This window comes from Pararge aegeria, chromosome 8 (assembly GCF_905163445.1).
Source record: "Pararge aegeria chromosome 8, ilParAegt1.1, whole genome shotgun sequence".
Classification (NCBI taxonomy): Eukaryota; Metazoa; Arthropoda; class Insecta; order Lepidoptera; family Nymphalidae; genus Pararge; species Pararge aegeria.
This window is the reverse complement of record NC_053187.1, coordinates 4,336,648-4,357,239: the sequence shown is the minus strand read 5'-3', so window position 1 is coordinate 4,357,239 and position 20,592 is coordinate 4,336,648. Positions and strand designations below refer to the sequence as shown.

General features: G+C 37.7%; 1 protein-coding gene across 1 annotated transcript; it reads left to right on the top strand.

Moving 5' to 3' along the window:
• The first annotated feature begins 3,462 nt into the window (after window positions 1-3,462).
• LOC120625538 (maltase A1-like) lies at window positions 3,463-20,397 on the top strand. The gene is made up of 11 exons (XM_039892586.1): window positions 3,463-3,683; window positions 8,845-9,024; window positions 10,131-10,300; window positions 11,267-11,392; window positions 11,615-11,735; window positions 14,253-14,584; window positions 16,031-16,138; window positions 16,934-17,185; window positions 18,265-18,362; window positions 19,335-19,475; window positions 19,793-20,397. The coding sequence occupies exons 1-11, from the start codon at window positions 3,542-3,544 to the stop codon at window positions 19,956-19,958; spliced, it is 1,836 nt and encodes a 611-aa protein (XP_039748520.1). The 5' UTR covers window positions 3,463-3,541; the 3' UTR covers window positions 19,959-20,397.
• The last annotated feature ends 195 nt before the right edge of the window (window positions 20,398-20,592 follow it).

The window sequence follows — 20,592 nt, the reverse complement described above, 5'->3', positions numbered from 1 at the left end:
TTTTATGAACGCCCTCTTAGTCTCCTCGTACGACACCAGCGAGTCGAGGGATGATGACAACTGTATTCTTTTCTGACGTCACCACACGGCACAGCTAGTAATATTAAATAAATAAATATACTACGACAATACACACATCGCCATCTATTAACACCCAGACATTAAAACATTCATATTCATCACACAAACATTTTCCAGTTGTGGGAATCGAACCCACAGCCTTGGACTCGGAATGCAGGGTCGCTGCCCACTGCTCCAATCGGCCTTCGAAGACTACAGAAAATTACCAGAGTTAATAAAGATTATTTATACGCTTTTATTTATACACATGGGCCATGACGTTCTGCTAAGTGCCGCGCTGTGACCACCAACCTGAGGCGTAGGTGTTAAGGCTCACGTACCTGTAATAACAACGGTAACCATGTGCGTAACAATGCTGCTCGGCGACAGAAATAAACATGGCGGTAGTTCATACCCGGGCGAGCTCTGTCACAAAACCTACCTCTTCTACTACTTTTTGACACGATTGAGTAAGATTCTTTGTTAGCGATACTACTTTTCGACACTTCTTTTAACGATTGAGTACCATTCTTTGTTGATGCTGGCGTATGCCAAATTATCAAATTACCTTTCATAGTTCCAAAGTTGGGCGTTTCTTATCCAGATCTTTAAACTTATACCAATGTGCAGTGGCGTGCACAGGGTTTTTGACCAGGGTATGCATAAAGAAGAAAGAAGGCATGAAATGGAAAAATTCCTCTCCTTTATGAGTCATACCGAAATTTTAGGGTAGGCAGTGCTTTTGTACTTATATGAAGTGCACGCCACTGCCTATGTGGTGCTATTACTAGGCCTCACCTTTGGATTGTTTTGTGATAGGGAATTAAACTTATTATAGGTAAGTTATATTGTATTCCACTACAATAAGTCCTTAACTGCAATCTCCCCTGGTGGTGAGTGACGATGCAGTCTAAGATGGTAGGCGGGCTAATCTGTCAGAGAGTATGGTAGTCACACCCCTAATCGGTTTCTACGCGACATCACACTGGAACACTAAATCGCTTAGCGGCACGTGTTTGTCGGCAGGGTGGTAACAAGCCACAGAAATTATAAATTCCCAAATTTCCTACTTAAATTCACAGCGCTCACCGTAGCGCCAGGGAGGTCTTCAAAATTGGAAGAACCAAACGAACGACCGATTAGAAGAAACAAATCTTTACGTGATTGAAAGTTTCAAATAGTGGGGACACGATTGTAATCTTTTAGTAGCGGAACGCTGCGTCCATAGTTGCGTAGTTACCATATATTTAGTTTTTTTGTTTTCATATTCAAATGAAATTTATTTAAATGACATTGTGAGATGGTGATAAAAAAAACACCTGGCTAAGTTTGTGTGGGCTTCGTCTTAGACCAGGACGCGTTTGGAACCCTAGTAGCTTTAGTTTAGTTTACGAATGTGGTTATCGCCATCATCTCACTACCGTGTAATTCTTATGTACGCATCAAAAGTGCCACCTATGGGCCTACTTGAATAAAGATATTTTTGACTTTGACTTTATTCTATTTTGTTTTTTGTGCGCTTTTTTTTTGATCGATTAATCTAAATCGTTTTGTGTGCGATATTTTTTTTTGATAAATTTATTCGAAATCCACTGCTGGCCTTTCCTAACGGGAGTGTTTGCACATAACCACCACGCTGGACAGACGAGTTTGTGATCGCAGTAGATGGTAGCAGTGGCACGGAGGACGCTGCTGCCATCTACCGTTATATTCCCTTAGTCGTCTCGTACGACTCCCGCGGGAAGAGAAGTGGTGACTGAGCGATTGATTAAAATTGTTAGTAAATTTGCAACACACATACGACCCAGCAAACAAGTTCTAATGGTGATGCATATTTGATCATTTTCATAATCCCTACCATTATGAATAACTTCGATAGGACTGCTATCTGCCTTTTCGGTGTAGTGGTTAAGATGTTCGAGCACTGAACACGAGGTCCCGAATTCTCTGTCGGGATTTGTAGTAAGAAATAGATTTATCTTTCCTAGTTCAATCCCACAGTTAGGAAATTTGCACGCCATGTGAAGTCCGTCCAGGTTATTGGCACTATACCACAGAGGAGAAACGGAACAGAGTCAAAGCTTCTCGAGTAAAATTTATACCTATCTTGGTAGGGTTGGCACAGGAGGATACAATTTAATAAACAATAGTTATTTGTTCAACAAAATGGCAAAGTTTGTTTTTGTTGTGATTGCCTAGTTTAAATCCCGAGCTAGTGAAGGATTCGAGCTAGGAAGAATTAGGTAAATTATTATCCTGAGGCATTATATATCCAAGGCACAAGAAACAAAAAACTTTGCTATCGCGTGATACATACAACTTTTCACTTCAATAGCGAGAAAATACAAGATGTAAAAGAAATATTTATTGGAACATAAAGGTATTTTTGCATTTAGGATATCTTTACATTTGGGATAGCTAAAAAATTATGTGTTTTATTCTTTCTATTATTGTTCATACACACTGTACAGTAAACCACATTTACACTTTTATATTAAAATCTTAGGTATTATAAAATTACATTTAAACACTATTTCAATTATAATCATTGACATTAAATTAAATGAAAACACGACGCGCGACGTGTACTGCAGCCCCCGAGCTTGAGCACAGGCCGAGCCGGTATAAACCGATTTCTCTCCGTACGCGACGTAGCGCCTGTGCTCACGCACACACGCGCCTCAAGCTTGTAGTACCTATCGTAGCGCGCTTATATGAAGCTTCGCCTCTGTTCTGTTTTTCCTCTGTGACTATACCTTATTATAATTGACGGCCGGGTTGGCAGCGGCCCTGTTTTCTTCCTAGACTGCAGGTTCGATTCCTACAGCTGGAAAATGTTTGTGTGATGAAAATGAACGTCTTTCTGTGTCTGGGTGTCTATTTGTATATTATAAGCATTTATGTAGGTATATTATATTTATATAAATATTCATTAGCTATCTTAGTACTCATAACACAAGCTACGCTTACTTTGGGGCTAGATGGCGATGTGTGTATTATCGTAGTATATTTATTATTTATTGTTAATAATCCACATCTATACTAATAACCGTGCCTAATGATGATACTTATAACATGGTACAATGGTGATTACGGGTAAACCCTCCTCGTTGGGAGACTTTTAGTCCAGCAGTGGATTTTACACGCTATTAACTGAAACTAATAACAAAGATTTCTTTTTTAACGCATTACCGCAATACCAACATCCCACTTCTGAAAGTCCCAGCAGTGGCACGCAACTAGTTTGAGGATGGTGATAATATTGAGAGGTAGATTACTCGTAGATATCGAATAATTTGCAAAACAAACAATAGTAACAAGTAGGTACGTAAGTGCATTCGTCACGTCCATTATCATGGAATCAATACACACTTGATCCTATTCTATAAAGGAAGTGTCACTTTGAACTTACGCATTTACTCGGCAGCCGTTGCGAAGACAACACTGATTCATGTCTTTATAATTCGGAACGTTAGTCGCGATGCGTTTGCCGATACTTCTGCTCCTTGTCGCGACCGCGGCGTCCGCATCAGACCTCGACTGGTGGAAGACCGCGCTGATATACCAGATATACCCGCGCTCTTTCAAGGACAGCAACGGAGATGGTACTGGCGATCTGAATGGTGTGTTGAACATTCTAATCTTTAAAATCCGTGGTTTATTGACGTCCAAATAATACAAATGTTTATTTCATTTTTTGACTAGCTACGTGTCGCGGTGAATAAGTCTGCACATGTAATTGCAATAAAAATTCGTGTATTAGAAATAGATTAACTCGGGTATTTCATATTTTTAGGATCAAAAGTAGCTCATGTCACTCCGGTGTACAACATAATGTATGCCAAAAATCAAGTAGATTGGTTGCTTATTGGGGGGGAAGGGTTTTTTGTTTTGTACGGGTTTAAAAAAAGGTCAAATCTTCAAAATATCAACCCATTACCGGCCCACTACTGGGCACGGGTCTCCTTCCACAGTAGGAAGAGATTAAGGCCGTAGTTCGTATGGAGTCGTTGAATCAAGTGATATTTTAACTGCATAAACGCACATATATTAACAAAGTTCCAGGTCGAAAACTTGGATTCAAAGTCGAAGCCTGAGCCTGAGGTGCGGTGAATGAAGCGGTGATAGCACCGCTTCATTCACCGCATTTTTAAAGTTAGGATTTCATTGCTTTAGACAGTCGGTTGGCGCAGTGGGCGATTGAGTGGCGATTCCCACAACTGGAAAATGTTTGTGTGATGAATATGAATGTTTTTTAGTGTCTGGGTGTTTATCTGTATATTTTAAGTATTTATGTGTATTATGTTCATAAAAATATTCATCAGCTATCTTAGTTCCCGTATCACAAGTTACGCTTACCTACTTTGAGGCTAGATGGCGAGGTGTATATTGCCGTAGTATATTTATTTATTTAAAGTAGTCGCTTATTAAAAGCTTTGGTTTTAAGATTTTGATTCGTAGCTTGTGTTACGGGTTCTAAGATAGCTGATGAATATTTTTTTATGAATAATAGACATAAATACTTATAATATACAGATAAACACCCAAACTAAAAACATTCATGTTCATCACACAAACATTTTCCAGTTGTGGGAATCGAACCCACGACCCACTCAGAAAGCAAGGTCGCTGCCCACTGCGCCACTTGGTCGTCAAAACCAACGTTCTTTACGCATGTTTCGACTTTCGAAAAATTTAAGTCGCGGTAAGAAAGCGATTGTCCTGTAGTTAGTTCACGCTGTTTACGATTGCTTTATTTGCTTAATTTTCATTGGCTTACAACTGCATTAGTACAAAAACAATTCTTTTAATTCTACAGCGGTAGCCTAGCGTTCTTCTTTAACAACCTATGTTTTTTTTTATCGTGAACAACAAAAAGTTTAAATACAAATTTATAAATAAATTACTATTTTGTCACCTACGACGTTCTAATTTAGTGCGTGTTTAACGCGAAAAGCGAGAGGGCGAGAGAGACGCAAGAGGGTAAAGAAACGCGCAAACTCTTCAATTCCTAGGCTAACTGCGCCTTAACCAAATGTTTGTCCCAAACTTCCATTTTGTAATGTTTGTTAAGATTCTGCAGTTTCGGAATAACAGACAGACTCTCTAATTATAGTATGCTGATAACTCTACTATTTTATCTACTAAACAATAATTAATACTCTACCTACCTACCTACACTACCTTTTGCAAACAAATTAAAAAATAACGACCTATTGTTTTGTGACATCTGTGTGTGATTCATAGGAGCCTGAAATGTTTTAGCCACTAGTAACATATTAGGAAATCAATGGTTTTAGCGCTCGTTGGAAAATATTCCCTTTAATATATTTTTAAGTGGGGTATAAAGCAAACTCGCTACTTTTAGATTTGATTTTTACAGTAGTCCATCACGTTTAAATTTACCGAAAAAAAAAAATATAAAAAGTAGGTACATCATATTTCCAAGGGCCCAGATTGAGCGAAAACATAAAAATATGAAATTTTATCGATAGTTAAAATTACGTAATCTCACTCTAATTTATTGACTAGTTGCGAAGAATATTTTTAGGGTTGCTGTCCCCAGCAGTACGCACTCAGGTTTTATCTAATCATTTTGTGCATACTGTGCCAAAAAAACCGAGCGTGCGGTGGGCGGTGACTGCCGAGTAGCATTCGGAACTTTACATTACAGCGGGGCGTGTGAGGCGCGCGGGTGAAATTTGTTTTTTTATTTGCTATACCCGCTCTTAATATAGGCTGTATATATGTTAACCTTGGCCCGTGAAAAAAAAAACCACGCGCAATATTTCCTAATTAATATTTTGTTAATGTCCAGTTTAAATTGCAAAGAAGAGCAATAGTAAATTTTACTCCGCCAGGAATAACAATCGAAGCACTAATCGCGAGTAAATATTTCGACCAAAATCAGCGGCCTTCATACGAAACCTTTTTTATTTTTGAGTTATTTTCTGAGAACGTAGTTTATCCTCGCAAGTGTGATGAATGAAAATCGTCGTATGAAACGCGTATGGTACATCGCTTGTTACACTCTCTGCTTTCTTGGCGCATTCGCTTTTAGTAAAATACAATGTAACATTACATTTTTTTTCTTTTTAATTTAGTTTAGTTTTTAATTATTCTCTTATATAATAGTGTAGATGGGTCATAGTTGTCATAGTGTGGTCATAATAAAAATAACATTATTATTATTATTCTCCTTCTTCTTCTTACTTGTTTCCTAATCAACTAGTACGATTGTGAGACCCGTATAGAGTTTTGTTTACAACGTAATAAGCCCCATGAATATATATTGGAATATAGATATATTATAAATACATATAATAATTTTTATCCACTACAAGCGAGCTACTTGACTGCGTGGAAAGTAATGATGCAGTCTGAGATGCTAGCGGGTTAACCTGTTAGTGGTATGGCAGTTGGAAGTTTTTCACCCAACTTATGACAGGCCTAAGAAGTGTGTGTGTCGTGTAGTGTACGCCTCTCTGGAGGATTTGGCAGCAATCAGACCATTGAGGATGGGACCCTCCACGCATTGGGGGGTCAAAACCTTGGCGAGAGTGCGGTGAATACGCAAGTGAATCCCGTGCTCTCACATATGGGTCTATTGAGGGACACACAGAGTTTTTAGTGGTTGCAAGTCCCAAATAACTACTCTGTTTCCCCCAACGGAGTGGTATGTGTCAGGCAATTTCTCTGTATAAAAAAAAAGGGAGTATGGCAGTTATACTAAACCAACAGAAGGACATCTTGATCGTTTGGCGGCCCGGCTTTGTCAGAAATTATAAAGAAAATACTGAAATTATAAATATCAAGCCCGCCAGGGAGCTAGTCAAAAACAATTTTAACTTCATTTAAACTGTTACGGGGTTACGTGGTTCAAACAACGTTACGTTTACAAAAAAACCTAAACAAATGCGGACGAAGTTGCAGGCAACAGCTAGTTAATAATATTATGTGACTGTGTAGATAGCAAAAGTAAAAAAAAATGCAGCAATAATATAAGGTAAAATGACGTAAAAATAAAAAAAAATCACACCAAGGTTCGCTTGATCATTGTCGTTTGTCGAAACGAGGTTCTTTGTATTTCTATGAATTATGTATAATAATACAAAATGGCTCCAGCGGACCGCTATGCACAAAGCGAAGCAATTATCTTCAAGTTTACCATAAGTAGCGATTTAGATAAGTAACTGAAGTATTAGAAACAAACATGTTTTATCTGAAGTGCAATCACGTAGCTGTATTAACTTGAAAGAAGTCACGCTGCGATTCTTGATACCTAATCGTACCTCAAGACCTGACATCTCGAGACGTTAATCTATGACCTATAAAACAGGTATAGGTACTGTGATTATTCGATCGAAGCAGGCGTTACTTTGCGGAAATCCATGATATATTATGAAAATTAAGCTTCATTTCCTACATATATATCCTTCGGCAATTTACGCTCACATTGCCGAAGATCTGTTTGGTGTGGAGTATAAGGATTGATGATATTTTAAATTACACCATACAGATACTTCTGCTTTTCGCGGAGTATAGTAAAGTAAGCTTAATTTTCATAAGCTACTGTGATTGTCTGATTCATGGGCGTTTTTACCCTGGGGCAAAAACACACACTACAGTGAATAAAATGCTGTTTTTCCACTATATGACACTGTGTCAAGTAGTCAGTCATTTTCTGAGAATGTTCTCAAAAAATGACTGTCTATTACTAATAGAAAATGACAGGCTGAACTTTCAAATACGTTTGTGTTCTTTTCCTCAAAGTTTTTTTTTATTGGTTTTTTCCTAGCACTTGATTACAATCTGTCTAAAGGAAAGTTCCGATGTGGCCTAAGATGGCACGCGCTTGCCTAGAAGATACCTATTCACTCGTGTTTTAAAGATATCTATGTTGTAATTTGTTAGGAAACGCAGAATTCGGAAAGGCGTTCTAAATCCCAGCCATGCGTATAAGAAATGAAATTGCAATTCACTTTGTGCGAGTTTGTAGGAACAGCATAGGGATGAAAATGTCGTATAAAACGCGCAATACATTTTACCACAAATTCACAATGAACTATTTTTAATTAATGTTTTTCAATTATTCCTAGTCATGGGGCAGCTTTTCTTTAAATACGCTACTGAGCTGTACTAGTTAGCTCTGGAGTCTGGACGCACACGTCCATTAGTTCACCGAGCTAGCTGACCCGTCCATTGCCACTTGCGCTTCGGGACTCGTTGGGCTGTCTGTAACTCTAGCCCTGTTACGGATCCCCACCTTTTTCGATTTTATCGCTCAGAGATACTTCGAACATTGCTCTCTCCAACGCTCGCTGAGTGCTTTCGAGCCTTCTTAAGAATCGATTCCTTGAGGATCGCGACCACGATTCAGAGCTAACAATGAGCTTTAGGTAAATTACAATTAGCTTTCTTATGAGGCCCTTAGTGAGCGACCACATTTCTACGTAACAATAAGGTTTCATTAATGGTGGTGGCGGTGATAACGTATTGGGTAAGGCTTCTGCTCTCAGTCCCCACGCATCCCTTACATTTCTAAGTTATTTGTGTTTTTAATTTAAGTAATTAAATATCAGTTGTTTTAACCGTTAAGGAAAACATCGTGAGGAAATCTGCATGCTTAAGAGTTCTCCATAATGTTCTCAAGAGCGTGTGAATTATATCAATTCGCACTAAGACAGCGCGGCGAGCTATAACAGGGTATTACTTCTCATTCTTAGAGGAGACCCTATAGTGGCGGGTTGATGATGATGATGATGATGAAATATATATCTCCAGGTATAACTGAGAAGCTGCCATACCTGCATGACACCGGCATCGACGCGATATGGCTTTCCCCAATATACAGATCCCCCAACTATGACTCTGGCTACGACATCACTGACTACCGCTCAATACAAGAAGAGTACGGAACTATGGAGGACTTCGAGAGACTTCTCAACGTCTCCAGAAGTTTGGGTTTGTATAACGGCATATTCAACCTTTTAAATAGTTACTCAAAGGCATCACTAACGGTTGCATCTTACTTCAACAAAGCCCAACTCTTGAGGCAAGGTCAAACTGCATCCTTTTTTTTTTATTTTTATTAACGATAGGCCAGCGTTTTCGACAATCATGCCCGTTAGAAAGCAATGATGTGGTCTAGGTTGGAGAACGCTTGCCTAGAAAAAGCCTATTCACTCTAGCCTTGAAAGTACTCAAATAATACGTGGCAGGAAACACTGTTGCCGGTAGGGCGTTCCACATCTTAGCGGCACGTATCAGAAACGTGGATAAAAAACGTTTCGTGCGTATTGTATCCTAATCGGCGTTCAAGATTACCAGCCCTCAGTTAGCCCTTGTGGTGTCCTGTCCCATGCCCTGGATCACGTAAAGCCTTCGTCGGTCCCGGTTATTATCACAAACATGTGATGATGATAGTTCAGTCTTAACCGAGCCGCTTTCGAGCAGTTTTGTTGATCTATATTCTTGGTACAATCTGGTTTTTTTTTCGTTTACGGGGGAAATCTCCTGAAACAAGATACTCGTTTTCTACGGAAAAAAATGCGGTTATGACCGATAAAACGACCTGGCTGGTCATGTTCAGCACATATTGGTAGGCTCCGGGATCTGGTACAATCTGCTCACAGAACCCGTGTTCGCTGGTAGAATCACAACAATCAAACGGTCTTGACATGACGAAAGTGCTTATGAAGTAGGCCTACTTGAAATGGTTTATAGGGGAAATCTCCTGAAAGCGAGATACCTGACTTCTTCGAAAAAAAAATCAGGTTATGAGAGCTTCCTACCCACTAAAACGCCCTCGATGGTCATCCGCAGCACATATTGGTAGGCTCCGGGATCTGGTACAATCGGCTTACCGAACCAGTGTTCGGTGGTAGAATCACTACAATCACACGGTCTTGACATGTCAAAAGTGCTTATGAAGTAGGCCTACTTGAAATAAATAAATTAGTTTTTTTTGGGAGGAGGGCTGTGCCCAGTGGGATATTAAAAGGCTGATGATGATTAATAAGTACATATTAGCAGACGTATAACCATAACTGACCTAAATATCCTTGCAGGCATCCGCGTGGTTCTGGACTTCGTTCCCAACCACACGGGCAACGAGAGTGAGTGGTTCAACAGGTCCATAGCTGGTGAGGCCCCCTACAATGAGTACTACGTGTGGGCGGACGGGCTCAACGCCACTTACGACAACGGCACCGTCTACACCAAGCCGCCTAGCAACTGGGTATGACTTCACTACGTTTTCTATTTTATAAAACCATCATTATTAAACCATTAAGGCCAGACGGCCGACAGGCGCAGTGGGCAGCGACCCTGCTTTCTGAGTCCAAGGCCGTGGGTTCGATTCCCACAACTGGAAAATGTTTGTGTGATGGACATGAATGTTTTTCAGTGTCTGGGTGTTTATCTGTATATTTTAAGTATTTCTTACATGTATTTTATTCATTAAAATATTCAATCATTTTAGTACCCATAACACAAGCTACGCTTACTTTGGGGCTAGATGGCGATGTGTGTATTGTCGTAGTATATTTATTATTTATTATTATTACAAACCCACTACGGGACCCGAAGTGGGTAAAAATATAAAATATAAAGCATGCATACTAGTTTGAAAAATACTTACAGAAGTCGTACATACACTAATAATTACTTTTAAAACTGAATCACATCTAAATACACGAAATAGGCATAAAAAAAGATTACCCAAGACTAGTAGTTGACTAAGTAGTATTTATGTGTATTATGTTCCTAAAATATTCTTAAGCTATCTTAGTACCCATAACATAAGCTACGCTTACCTTGGGGCTAGATAGCGATGTGTGTACTGTCGTATGAATGAATGAATGAATGAATATAGTTTTATTGCACACCAGTAAAAGTACATAAAAAAAGAAAAGTATAACAAAACAACGTTTACAATTTGGCGGCCATATATTCTTCCAGGCAACCAATGGCAATGAAAACAAATACAGAAATTAGTCGAAGTTTAGTATTGTCATCTAATTTTAAGAAATGGCATAAAGTTATACGAACAATATACTTCTAACTGAAAATGGCTCTTCGTAATAACTGAAAAGAAAAGAGGTGACATCACAACGAACTATATTTTGACATATTTAAACTAGACTAAAAATTCAAGGTACTTTTTTCAATGAAATATCTATCTCATTACTTAATTACATTTTAGATAAGCAATTTTCGAAAAAGCGCCTGGGAGTTTAACGAGGTTCGAGGCCAGTACTACTTGCATCAATTTGTCATAGGGCAGCCAGATCTTAACTACCGGAGTAACTATGTGCAAGAAGCTATGAAGGTAAGATAAAATATATGAAATTTTAAGATCAATAAATAAGTTTCATTTCATTACAAATGAAAGCTTAAAATGTAATTTGAATTCCTACAGTTGGTATGCCATGGAACTTTTGCCACAGTAAATATATTAAAGTATTAATTATGTTGCATTTGCCACCCAAATATGGCGAACGGGTGCTACCTAATAAAAACAAAATAGAATCTAATTTATGCAATATTTTAGAATGTGCTGCGTTTCTGGTTGGACAAGGGAGTATCTGGTTTCCGTGTTGACGCTGTGAACAAGCTGTATGAAGCTGATCCCAATAACTACGGCGGTGTATATCCCGACGAACCTTTATCAGGTACCCGCTTAAAATCATCCGTACTAATATGATAAAGTTATAACATACCATTTGTTGATTTCGGTGTTTGTATATAACAGATATTGAGGATATGGTGGGTTTATCCTAAATGGAACACTACCTTACTTCGAACTATGTATTTTACAGGATTGAAACATTGTACACTGATAAATATTAACGCTATGCGTTAGCGTCGCAGTAACGTCTCTTATTGAGTAACGCAACGTACGTGGCGTTACTAAATAAGAGGGTACGTTGCACTTTTGTAACTGCCTGGTCTACGTGGACTGCACGTGTGCGCATTTCGGAATCCGCCACAGATATTCTCAAAAAACTACTTCACCGATTTTAAAATTCTTTCAGAATATAGCTAAATTTTCTGCGAATAACATAGGTTTGGTATATTAAATTCTAACATATAAAAATCACACATTTTCCTATAATTTGACCTTGGAATTATATTCCTTAAAATTTAAACTTTTAATGATACCAAAACCAGCCAGATACAAATAGTATAGCCAAAGAGATTTTATTAAAAGTTCATACATACGCGATGAGAAGACTTTTTTTCCAACCTATTATTTAATTTCATTAGTAAGTGATATCAGCTTACAATAACGTTGTTTACAAAACAAGCTAAAAAAACACTATCGAGCGGCTGACTAAATGATAACACACGTAAATACATAATAACTACTAAAATATAGGTATTTAGTAGATCAAAGAAAAAGTTTTGGTATTTGTGTAAAAAAGGCCGCCGGGTAATAATATCACTTATAAATAAGTAACAATGAAATATTTTTTTAGAAATTAATAAAAAAAAGTGTACTCATGTACTCGCGTTAGAAATTGCAGTTCTTTGGCGTAACAAGGCAACAATCTTTTTCAAAAATTTTATCTTTCACCTTTTTCTAAAACGCCTTCGCTTTCGCCTTTGTAGAAAAAACGACACTAACAATAGAATAAAGGCAATAATAATACATTGAAAGTTTTCTCATTATCGGACAACCAAGTTTCACTCAATATTGAAATTTGAGATTTTTGAACAATTGAATAAATGAAATCACCGGAATAAGCCCGCAGACTTTGACAATTAAAAGTGTCACTGTCAAACCTTTTAGCTACGGGGCTTCAAAATTTATTCTCATCATTTTTTCGTAACGCGCCAAAAGTAGTATGACTTCAAAAATAGAAGAGGATTTTCAATCGTCTTTTTAGGCGAAGAATAATAATCCTTACAAAAAAGGCCTTCTTTTATCAAGACATCCTTATGTAGATAAGTTTCTCCCCTTTAAATCATGATATTTGAGCACATAGTTTAATAATAATAATAATAAATTCTTTATTGCACACACAAAAACAAAATACAAAGAAACACATTTACAAAAATAATTAAAAAAAAAAAAAAAAAAATAGTTTAGGTGTGCAAAGGCGGTCTTATCGCTAAAGCGATCTCTCCCAGACAACCTTTGGCGATAGTAGTTTTTGGAAGGAACGGGTTGGTGCGGCAATAAAAATTTCTACCTACATAAAAATATTGCAAACTAAACTACATACATGGTATAAATTCTAATACTAAACGTATAATTATTATATATAATATATAGTGTTCATACATATAAATATAATAAACTACATACTATAACGCTACATACTACCACCCAGCTAACGCTACATAGTTTATTATGATTTCAAAAGTTACGATTGCGACCCATAGCGGTTGAAAACGCGGGGTATAGCTTGTAACAAGTCAATCATGTATCAATCATGTATCAATGTAAAATATTGAATATTTCACTTCACATCCTATCAAGTTAAAAAAAAGTCTTAACTAGAACAAGAGTAAGTAGTTAGTCTTAATGGAAACAACTACAGGCCCAGAGCTTTCTGATATTTTAATTTAACTCTGTAAACATATATACCATATATAAACCTTGTACAACATTTTACAAGATCAAATATATGTATATCGATAAAAAGTGACCATGACATTTGCCATAAAAAAAATAACATATAAACAGCGCGAAAGAAATTAGAATGTCCGTTTTAAGGGAGGACTCTGATAGACAAGCGGTGCGTTTTTTTTAGTACTAGTAGCACAAGATCGCTCGCAATCGAGGACACATTTTCGAGAATTATACTCTGTATCGCCAAAGTAAAATGGATTTAATTTGGCTTGTTTTAGAGTTGCAAGTCTTGTACATATGATTTTTGTCTTGCAACGTTCTATCAAAAGCCCGAGCTAACGAATAGTATGCAATACGATTGTGAGCCATTTTACTCTCATGTTAAAGAATTTCGATACCCTTACTTATACTAAAGAAGCTTAAGAAGAAAGCTTTTTTTTAGTTTTAGAGTCACAAATCCTGTTCTTCTTATTTTTGTTTCAAATACGTCCTGTCTAAAGTCCGAGCAAAATAATTGTAGGCTGTAATACAATATAAATAAGATTCATTTTACTAAGGGTACGGTTTCAGGACATGAAGTTTTGTTTATATCGTAAATTCCTCTCGCTAGGAGCCGCCAACGCCGGGCCGGACGACTACGAATACCTTTCGCACATCTACACCGAAAACTTATTGGAGACTTACGACGTCGTCTACAGCTGGAGGGACGTTCTTGACGAGTACATTACATCACAAGGGGAATACAAAATCATGATGACAGAAGCCTACGCGGCCTTGCAGCTTATGATCAGATACTACGGCACTTCGACCAGGAACGGTTCCATACCGTTCAACTTCAGCTTCCTCGGCGACATCAATAAGAACTCAACTGCGTGGGAGATAAAGACTGTTATAGATAGGTGGATGACTTATATGCCTAGTGGAAGAGTGGCGAACTGGGTGGTAGGTTATGTTATTATTATCACTGGAAATTGTCTAACTAATTTTTTGACAAGTTAGCCCTTGTCTGCAATCTCACCTAGTGGTAAGTTATGTAAGATGGTAAAACCTAACCTGTTAGGGCGCATGGTACATCTATACGGTTTCTACGCGAAATCGCAACGGAACACAAAAACGCTTAGCAGCACGTCTTTATCGATTGGGTGGTAACTAGCCAAGACCAAAGCCTCCCACCAGACCAGACCAGAGAAAATGCAGAAATTATAAATTCCCAAATTGCCATGCCGGGTTCAATTGTGATCGAACACGGGAACTCCTACTTAAATTCACAGCGATCACCGTTGCGGTAGGGAGGTCGACAACTCTTACTAATTTTTACGATTATAAACGTAACAATTTTTACGATTATAAACGTAAAAATTTGAATATGGAAGGATTTAAACGTGAGTAGAGTTCATATTATGTGTATGTCGTGAGTCACGCGAACAAGCTCATGACTAAGAGCTACTCTTCCCGCGGGTTTCGTACGAGGCGACCGAAGGAATGTTACGACGGGCAGCAGCGGCTTGCGTGCTACTACTACCGTCAACTGTGATCACAAACACAGCGAGGTGATTACGAGGAAACCAGTGGCGTGCACTTCATACATTCACAAAAGCACTGCTTACCAGTCAATTGAAATATAGCTCGTCTAGGAGTAGCGTTTTCGCCGTTTTATGCAATTTACTGTAATACTACAATCTACTGCGATCACAAACCCATCTGCCCCGCGTGATGTTAACCGACAAACCTTCCTTTTGGCAGAGGCGTATCATTTGCCATTTCGATGCAAAGCTAAAATTGTATTCGTCATCATCATCATATCAACCAATTATCGTCCCACTACTGGGCACGGGTCTCCTCCCACAACGAGAAGGGGTTAAGGCCGTAGTCCACCACGCTGGCCCAGTACAGATTGGTGGACTCCACACACCTTTGAGAACATTATGTAGAACTCTTAGGCATACAGATTTCCTTACGATGTTTTCCTTCATCGTCGAAACAAGTGATATTTTATTTACTTAAAACGCACATATATCCTAAAAGTTAGAGGGGTGTGCTGGAATTGGAATTCGGCCCGCCGAAAGTGAAGTAGAGCTCCTACCCAATGCGCTATCACCGCTTCAAATTTTTTTTTTAAATTATAAGTAATATTGAGATCCAAGGACTATTATTAAGAATCATTATCAACCCATTTCCGGCCCACTACAGGGCCCGGGTATCCTTAAAAAGGGCTTAGAGGGCGTATGCTGTAGTCGTCCACGCTGGCCCATGTGCAGACTTCACACACCGTTGAGAACATTACGGAGCAGGCAAGCTGGTTTCCCCACCATGTTTTCCGTCACCATTAAAGCAAGTGATATTTAAATTGGTTATATTAAGTATTGGTAAATCATTGTTTTGTTCTAGATCGGCAATCACGATCAGAGTCGCGTGGCGAATCGCCAAGGAGTGGATCGAATAGATGCTATGAACATGTTGGCACTCATCTTGCCTGGAGTCACTATCACATATCAGGTACTACTAAATTTAAACTAGATTTGACTCTGATAGTGGCCCTTCTGACAGACCTGAGACACTGAGTTATAGCCTCGATTTCTGACTTCATCCGGACGTGGATTCTTACCACGGTCACGGGGGCGTTCAGACTAAACAATGATTAGTCCACCAACACTCAGGTCCGAGCACTCGCAGGATGTCTTGGAGCCCTGGGGCTCTTCTCATGGCGAGCTTTCGCGATCGCCCCACTCCGCCGGTGACGCCGTAGCAACCCCTGAGGTGGTTATCGGCAAGTGTCCATCCGAAAATCGAAAAAACTGAGTTATATCTGAATTTTCTGTCTAAGATAGAACCCGAAAGGTATAGTCAAAAATATGGCTAAACATAAAATAACATTGTATAGCATTTACATAAATAATAAAATCCTAAATAATTATAATGGACGGCCGATTTGCACAGAGGGCAGCGACTCTGCTTTCTAAGACCAAGGCCGTGGGTTCGATTCCCACAGCTGGAAAAATTTTGTGTGAGGAACATGAATATTGTGTCATATTGTGTCAATAAGTGCTATTTTTTATATTATATATTTATTATTATATATAATACTATTTTTATTATTATATTTATTTATTATTTTGTATTGTAATACGATATTATTTTGAATAGAAATGCTACGGAATACAAACTTGAAATTCAATAAAAAACATTTCCACCTCAAGCCATGAGATTCAATTATTTTATTATTCTACCTACTACATTCTAGCAGGAATGTTGTGAATATCGAAAACCTTATCATACTAATTATTTTGACAGGGCGAAGAAATCGGTATGGAAGACGGTTATGTGAGCTGGAACGACACACAGGACCCCCAGGCTTGCAACACCGATGACCCCATAAACTACTACCTGCACTCCCGTGACCCCAACCGCACCCCGTATCAGTGGGACAGCACCGCTCACGCGGGATTCTCCAACACCACGGGGTCAACTTGGCTGCCGGTCGCAGACAACTACTTAACTTTAAACTTGGCTGCACAGATTGCTAACCCAAAGAGCCATTACCATGTAAGTCAAATCAAATAAAAACTATCGGCTAGGGCTACTAGCGGTACTACTGCTAGTAGCCCTAGTAGTTTTAACTTTTTTTTTATATATAAATAAATATATAAACGTGTAAATGAAAACCGAAATAATATACTTCACAGGTTTTAGAGGTGCATTATTTACTGTCTCTGAGACGTATCTGTGAAACCGAAAACCAAGTAGTTTTTGAGTTAACCACTGCCATAGTCTTCACAGAAAGAAATCAGATATAGCCCCACAGTACCTACATGCAAAATTAAAATTATGTTACTCCTGTCACTTTATTAGGTACGCGTCGCGTAGAGTAGCAACAAGACACGTGTCAATCTTTTATCTACAATAGGGTTGTCATAAGTAAACACGTAAGATTTTTTTTTAATTCTATTGTATGGAAAAATAAATATGCTTCATTTAATTTAATATTTTTACAAGATGTTTTCTTATGAAATTAACTTATGCATACTTCAATATTATTTCGTAATTCTGTTACAAGTTGTATATCGACAATGCACACATCGCGATTTACTCCAAAACTATTTTTATGAATAATATACATAAGTAGTTATAATAAATATACAGATAAACACTAATACATTGTAAATCATGCGTGTTTACCACACAAACATTTTCCAGTTGTGGGAACCGTACCCACAGACTTTGACTCAGAAAGCACGGTCACTATCAGAGCCAACGGGCCGTTATGTCAAAAAACTATCATCCTAACTAATTGTAAATGCGAAAGTCTGTTTGTTTGTTTGTCGTCCCTTCAAGCACTTTAGTGCTTAGTAGTTGGGTTTTGTTAGTAATGATGCTGATAATGTGTTCTTACTTTTTAGAAAACGTACTTTCCTATTTTTAATTCCACTACTAGTTAACCCTTGGTAACGGGCTACCCTGTTACAGCTATGCCAGTCATATAAAAACCCTAATTTCTTTCTTCATGGATCCTACTGGAACTCGATTCACGGCACGTTTTCGTCGGTAGGGTGGTGACTAGCCACGGCCAAAGTCTCCCACCAGACAAACTGTACGTAGTTGTCTTATATGAATATTGTTTCCAGTTCTACAAAGATGTAGTGACCAATAGAAAGTCGCCAGCTATACAGGAAGGAGATTTGGACACTAGAGCTTTGTCGGAGTCTATTTTAGTTGTGACCAGGTGAGCATAACCTGAATGTTATAACGTTTAAGCGTAAAATTAAAGAGTTCTTACTTAAAAAGCGAAATTATGCTATTTAAAGAATATATATGTGTCATTTTAAGGAAACTTAGACATATATTAATGTATATAATAATTTGTGATTCACATATCTATATGTTATTATTATTTTAAATACTTGATAAGAATTTAATTTAATGAGCCAGACATAGTTTATAAGAAATTAAGTTGGCATGCCAATCCATGGCGATTGTAGCACTATTATACCATTGTACCCACAAACTATGTTACTCAGACTGCAAATAAAGAAATAAATTTAAATTGAAATTGAAATCTTTTGGCCTCGTAGAGTGATTATTTTATTGTAGTGGAAACTCAGAAATTCTGTCGAAATCAGGGTGCTAAATGTGTCATTTTCTTATTGATCGAGTGATAGTTAACTACGATTTATATGTTATTGAAGAAGCGCCATCTAGTTTTATTACTGGGAAACAGTATAGTCACTAGATTGCGCTTGAAAGATGATGTGATGAAACGAAGATCGCTTAAGAAGTAAGATTGTCCTGGCTGTTATTTTCGAAAAAGGAATTGCGTATGGTATGTAGGCATTTGCTTAATGCCTAAATACCATTAAATAATCAAAGATTATTTAAGCAAATGCCTATTGTCTAACACAGTTCTTTATTTGAATTTACATTATAATCGTAATAACGCAAAAAAGTATGGCTTCTCAGGCGCAGTAGACAACCGATTAATTTCTTCTTAATTGACTAAGTTATTTATTTAGTTGTGATGACACTCTAATTTCAGCACCTTGGACAACCCGAGCTGTGCACCCATTCCAAAGTCCATTGTTGTTTATTATATATCAACAGGATAAAAAACTGTTTGTACTCTGAGTCAGTAGAAACGTTTCTTGTTTCTTTCTATTGTCCAATCGACATTGGTATAATAGTTAAATTGTGTTTACAGATTGTTACCTGGTGAGGCTGGTATGCTGGGTGTAGTTAACCTGGCATCGGAAGCTCAAACCATAGATCTTACATCGCTCAGGCTGCTACCTTCAGATTTGGAAGTTGTGGCATCTGGTGTAAACTGTGCCCTCGAAAAGAAGTAAGTTTATAATATTTAAAATAATTTAAAGTAGGTGTCCTAGAAGATATTTATGTATTATGTGAGCAACTTTAATTAATAGCTTTACAACGTTTATTACATTTTAGAGTATATTATGTATAGTCAAAAAGAATACATTTTCGATGGTGATAAGAGATGGCGCCACTAGGTGTTTGCCTCGCAGAATGTCGCAAATCGAGGCGTTCCTAGAATGCAATGGATTATAGATGGCAGAAGCACCGCTATATTTGTATGACACCTGCGGGTGATGTCAAATCTCATTATCCATACATTAATCCAAGCTTACTTATTTCCAGTGCCACTCTAACAAAGTCTAGTATACCAGTGTCTGGACACTGCGCGCTTCTCTTCCGAAGCGGGGTCGTGAGCTACGGCGGCGCCGCTAGCACTCACTACCTGTCCTACCCTCTGATATTACTCGCTCTAGCTTCTTACACAATTATTAGAACAAATTTCAGTTAAAAAATGATAATAAATAACATACTCGGACGGTAATATTTTGTGAGATTTCTAATCTTATTTATTAAGGCACATTATTTACATGAAAATAAATTAAAAAGTATATAAAAGTTTATCTAAACTTATAGACTCCATCTGTGTATTTTAAATGTCTCTCTCACAAAATGTTATTTAGTCAAATTATGGGTCTTAAATTTGTATAGTGGATTGTTGAGGGGTGAGCTTTGGTAACTTAGCCTTTCAAGCTACTCTCAAGAATCCACCCTGCATACTGTTCCTATTTGTAAAATATATAAAATACATTCAGAAATAAATATTTTTCAAATAAATAATTACTAGTTTTAATTTTTAAACTGAAATTGTACCAGTTGCCTCTTGTTCTTGTTAAGTTACTTCTTGGATGATATAAACCTATAGGTAATAAAAATATACTTAATACCCATGTTGGCATAATTTAATTCTAGAAAGCACCATTAGGTGACTGTGGAACTATGGCAAATAATTCCTGAACACACTCTTTGAGATATATCAAAAGCTTTTCTTCTTTTTAAATTGAAATAACTGACAGATAAAGTAGATGGGTCACCTGATGTTAAGCGAAAAATTGTGGCCTATAAAATGACTAACATTTCACAGA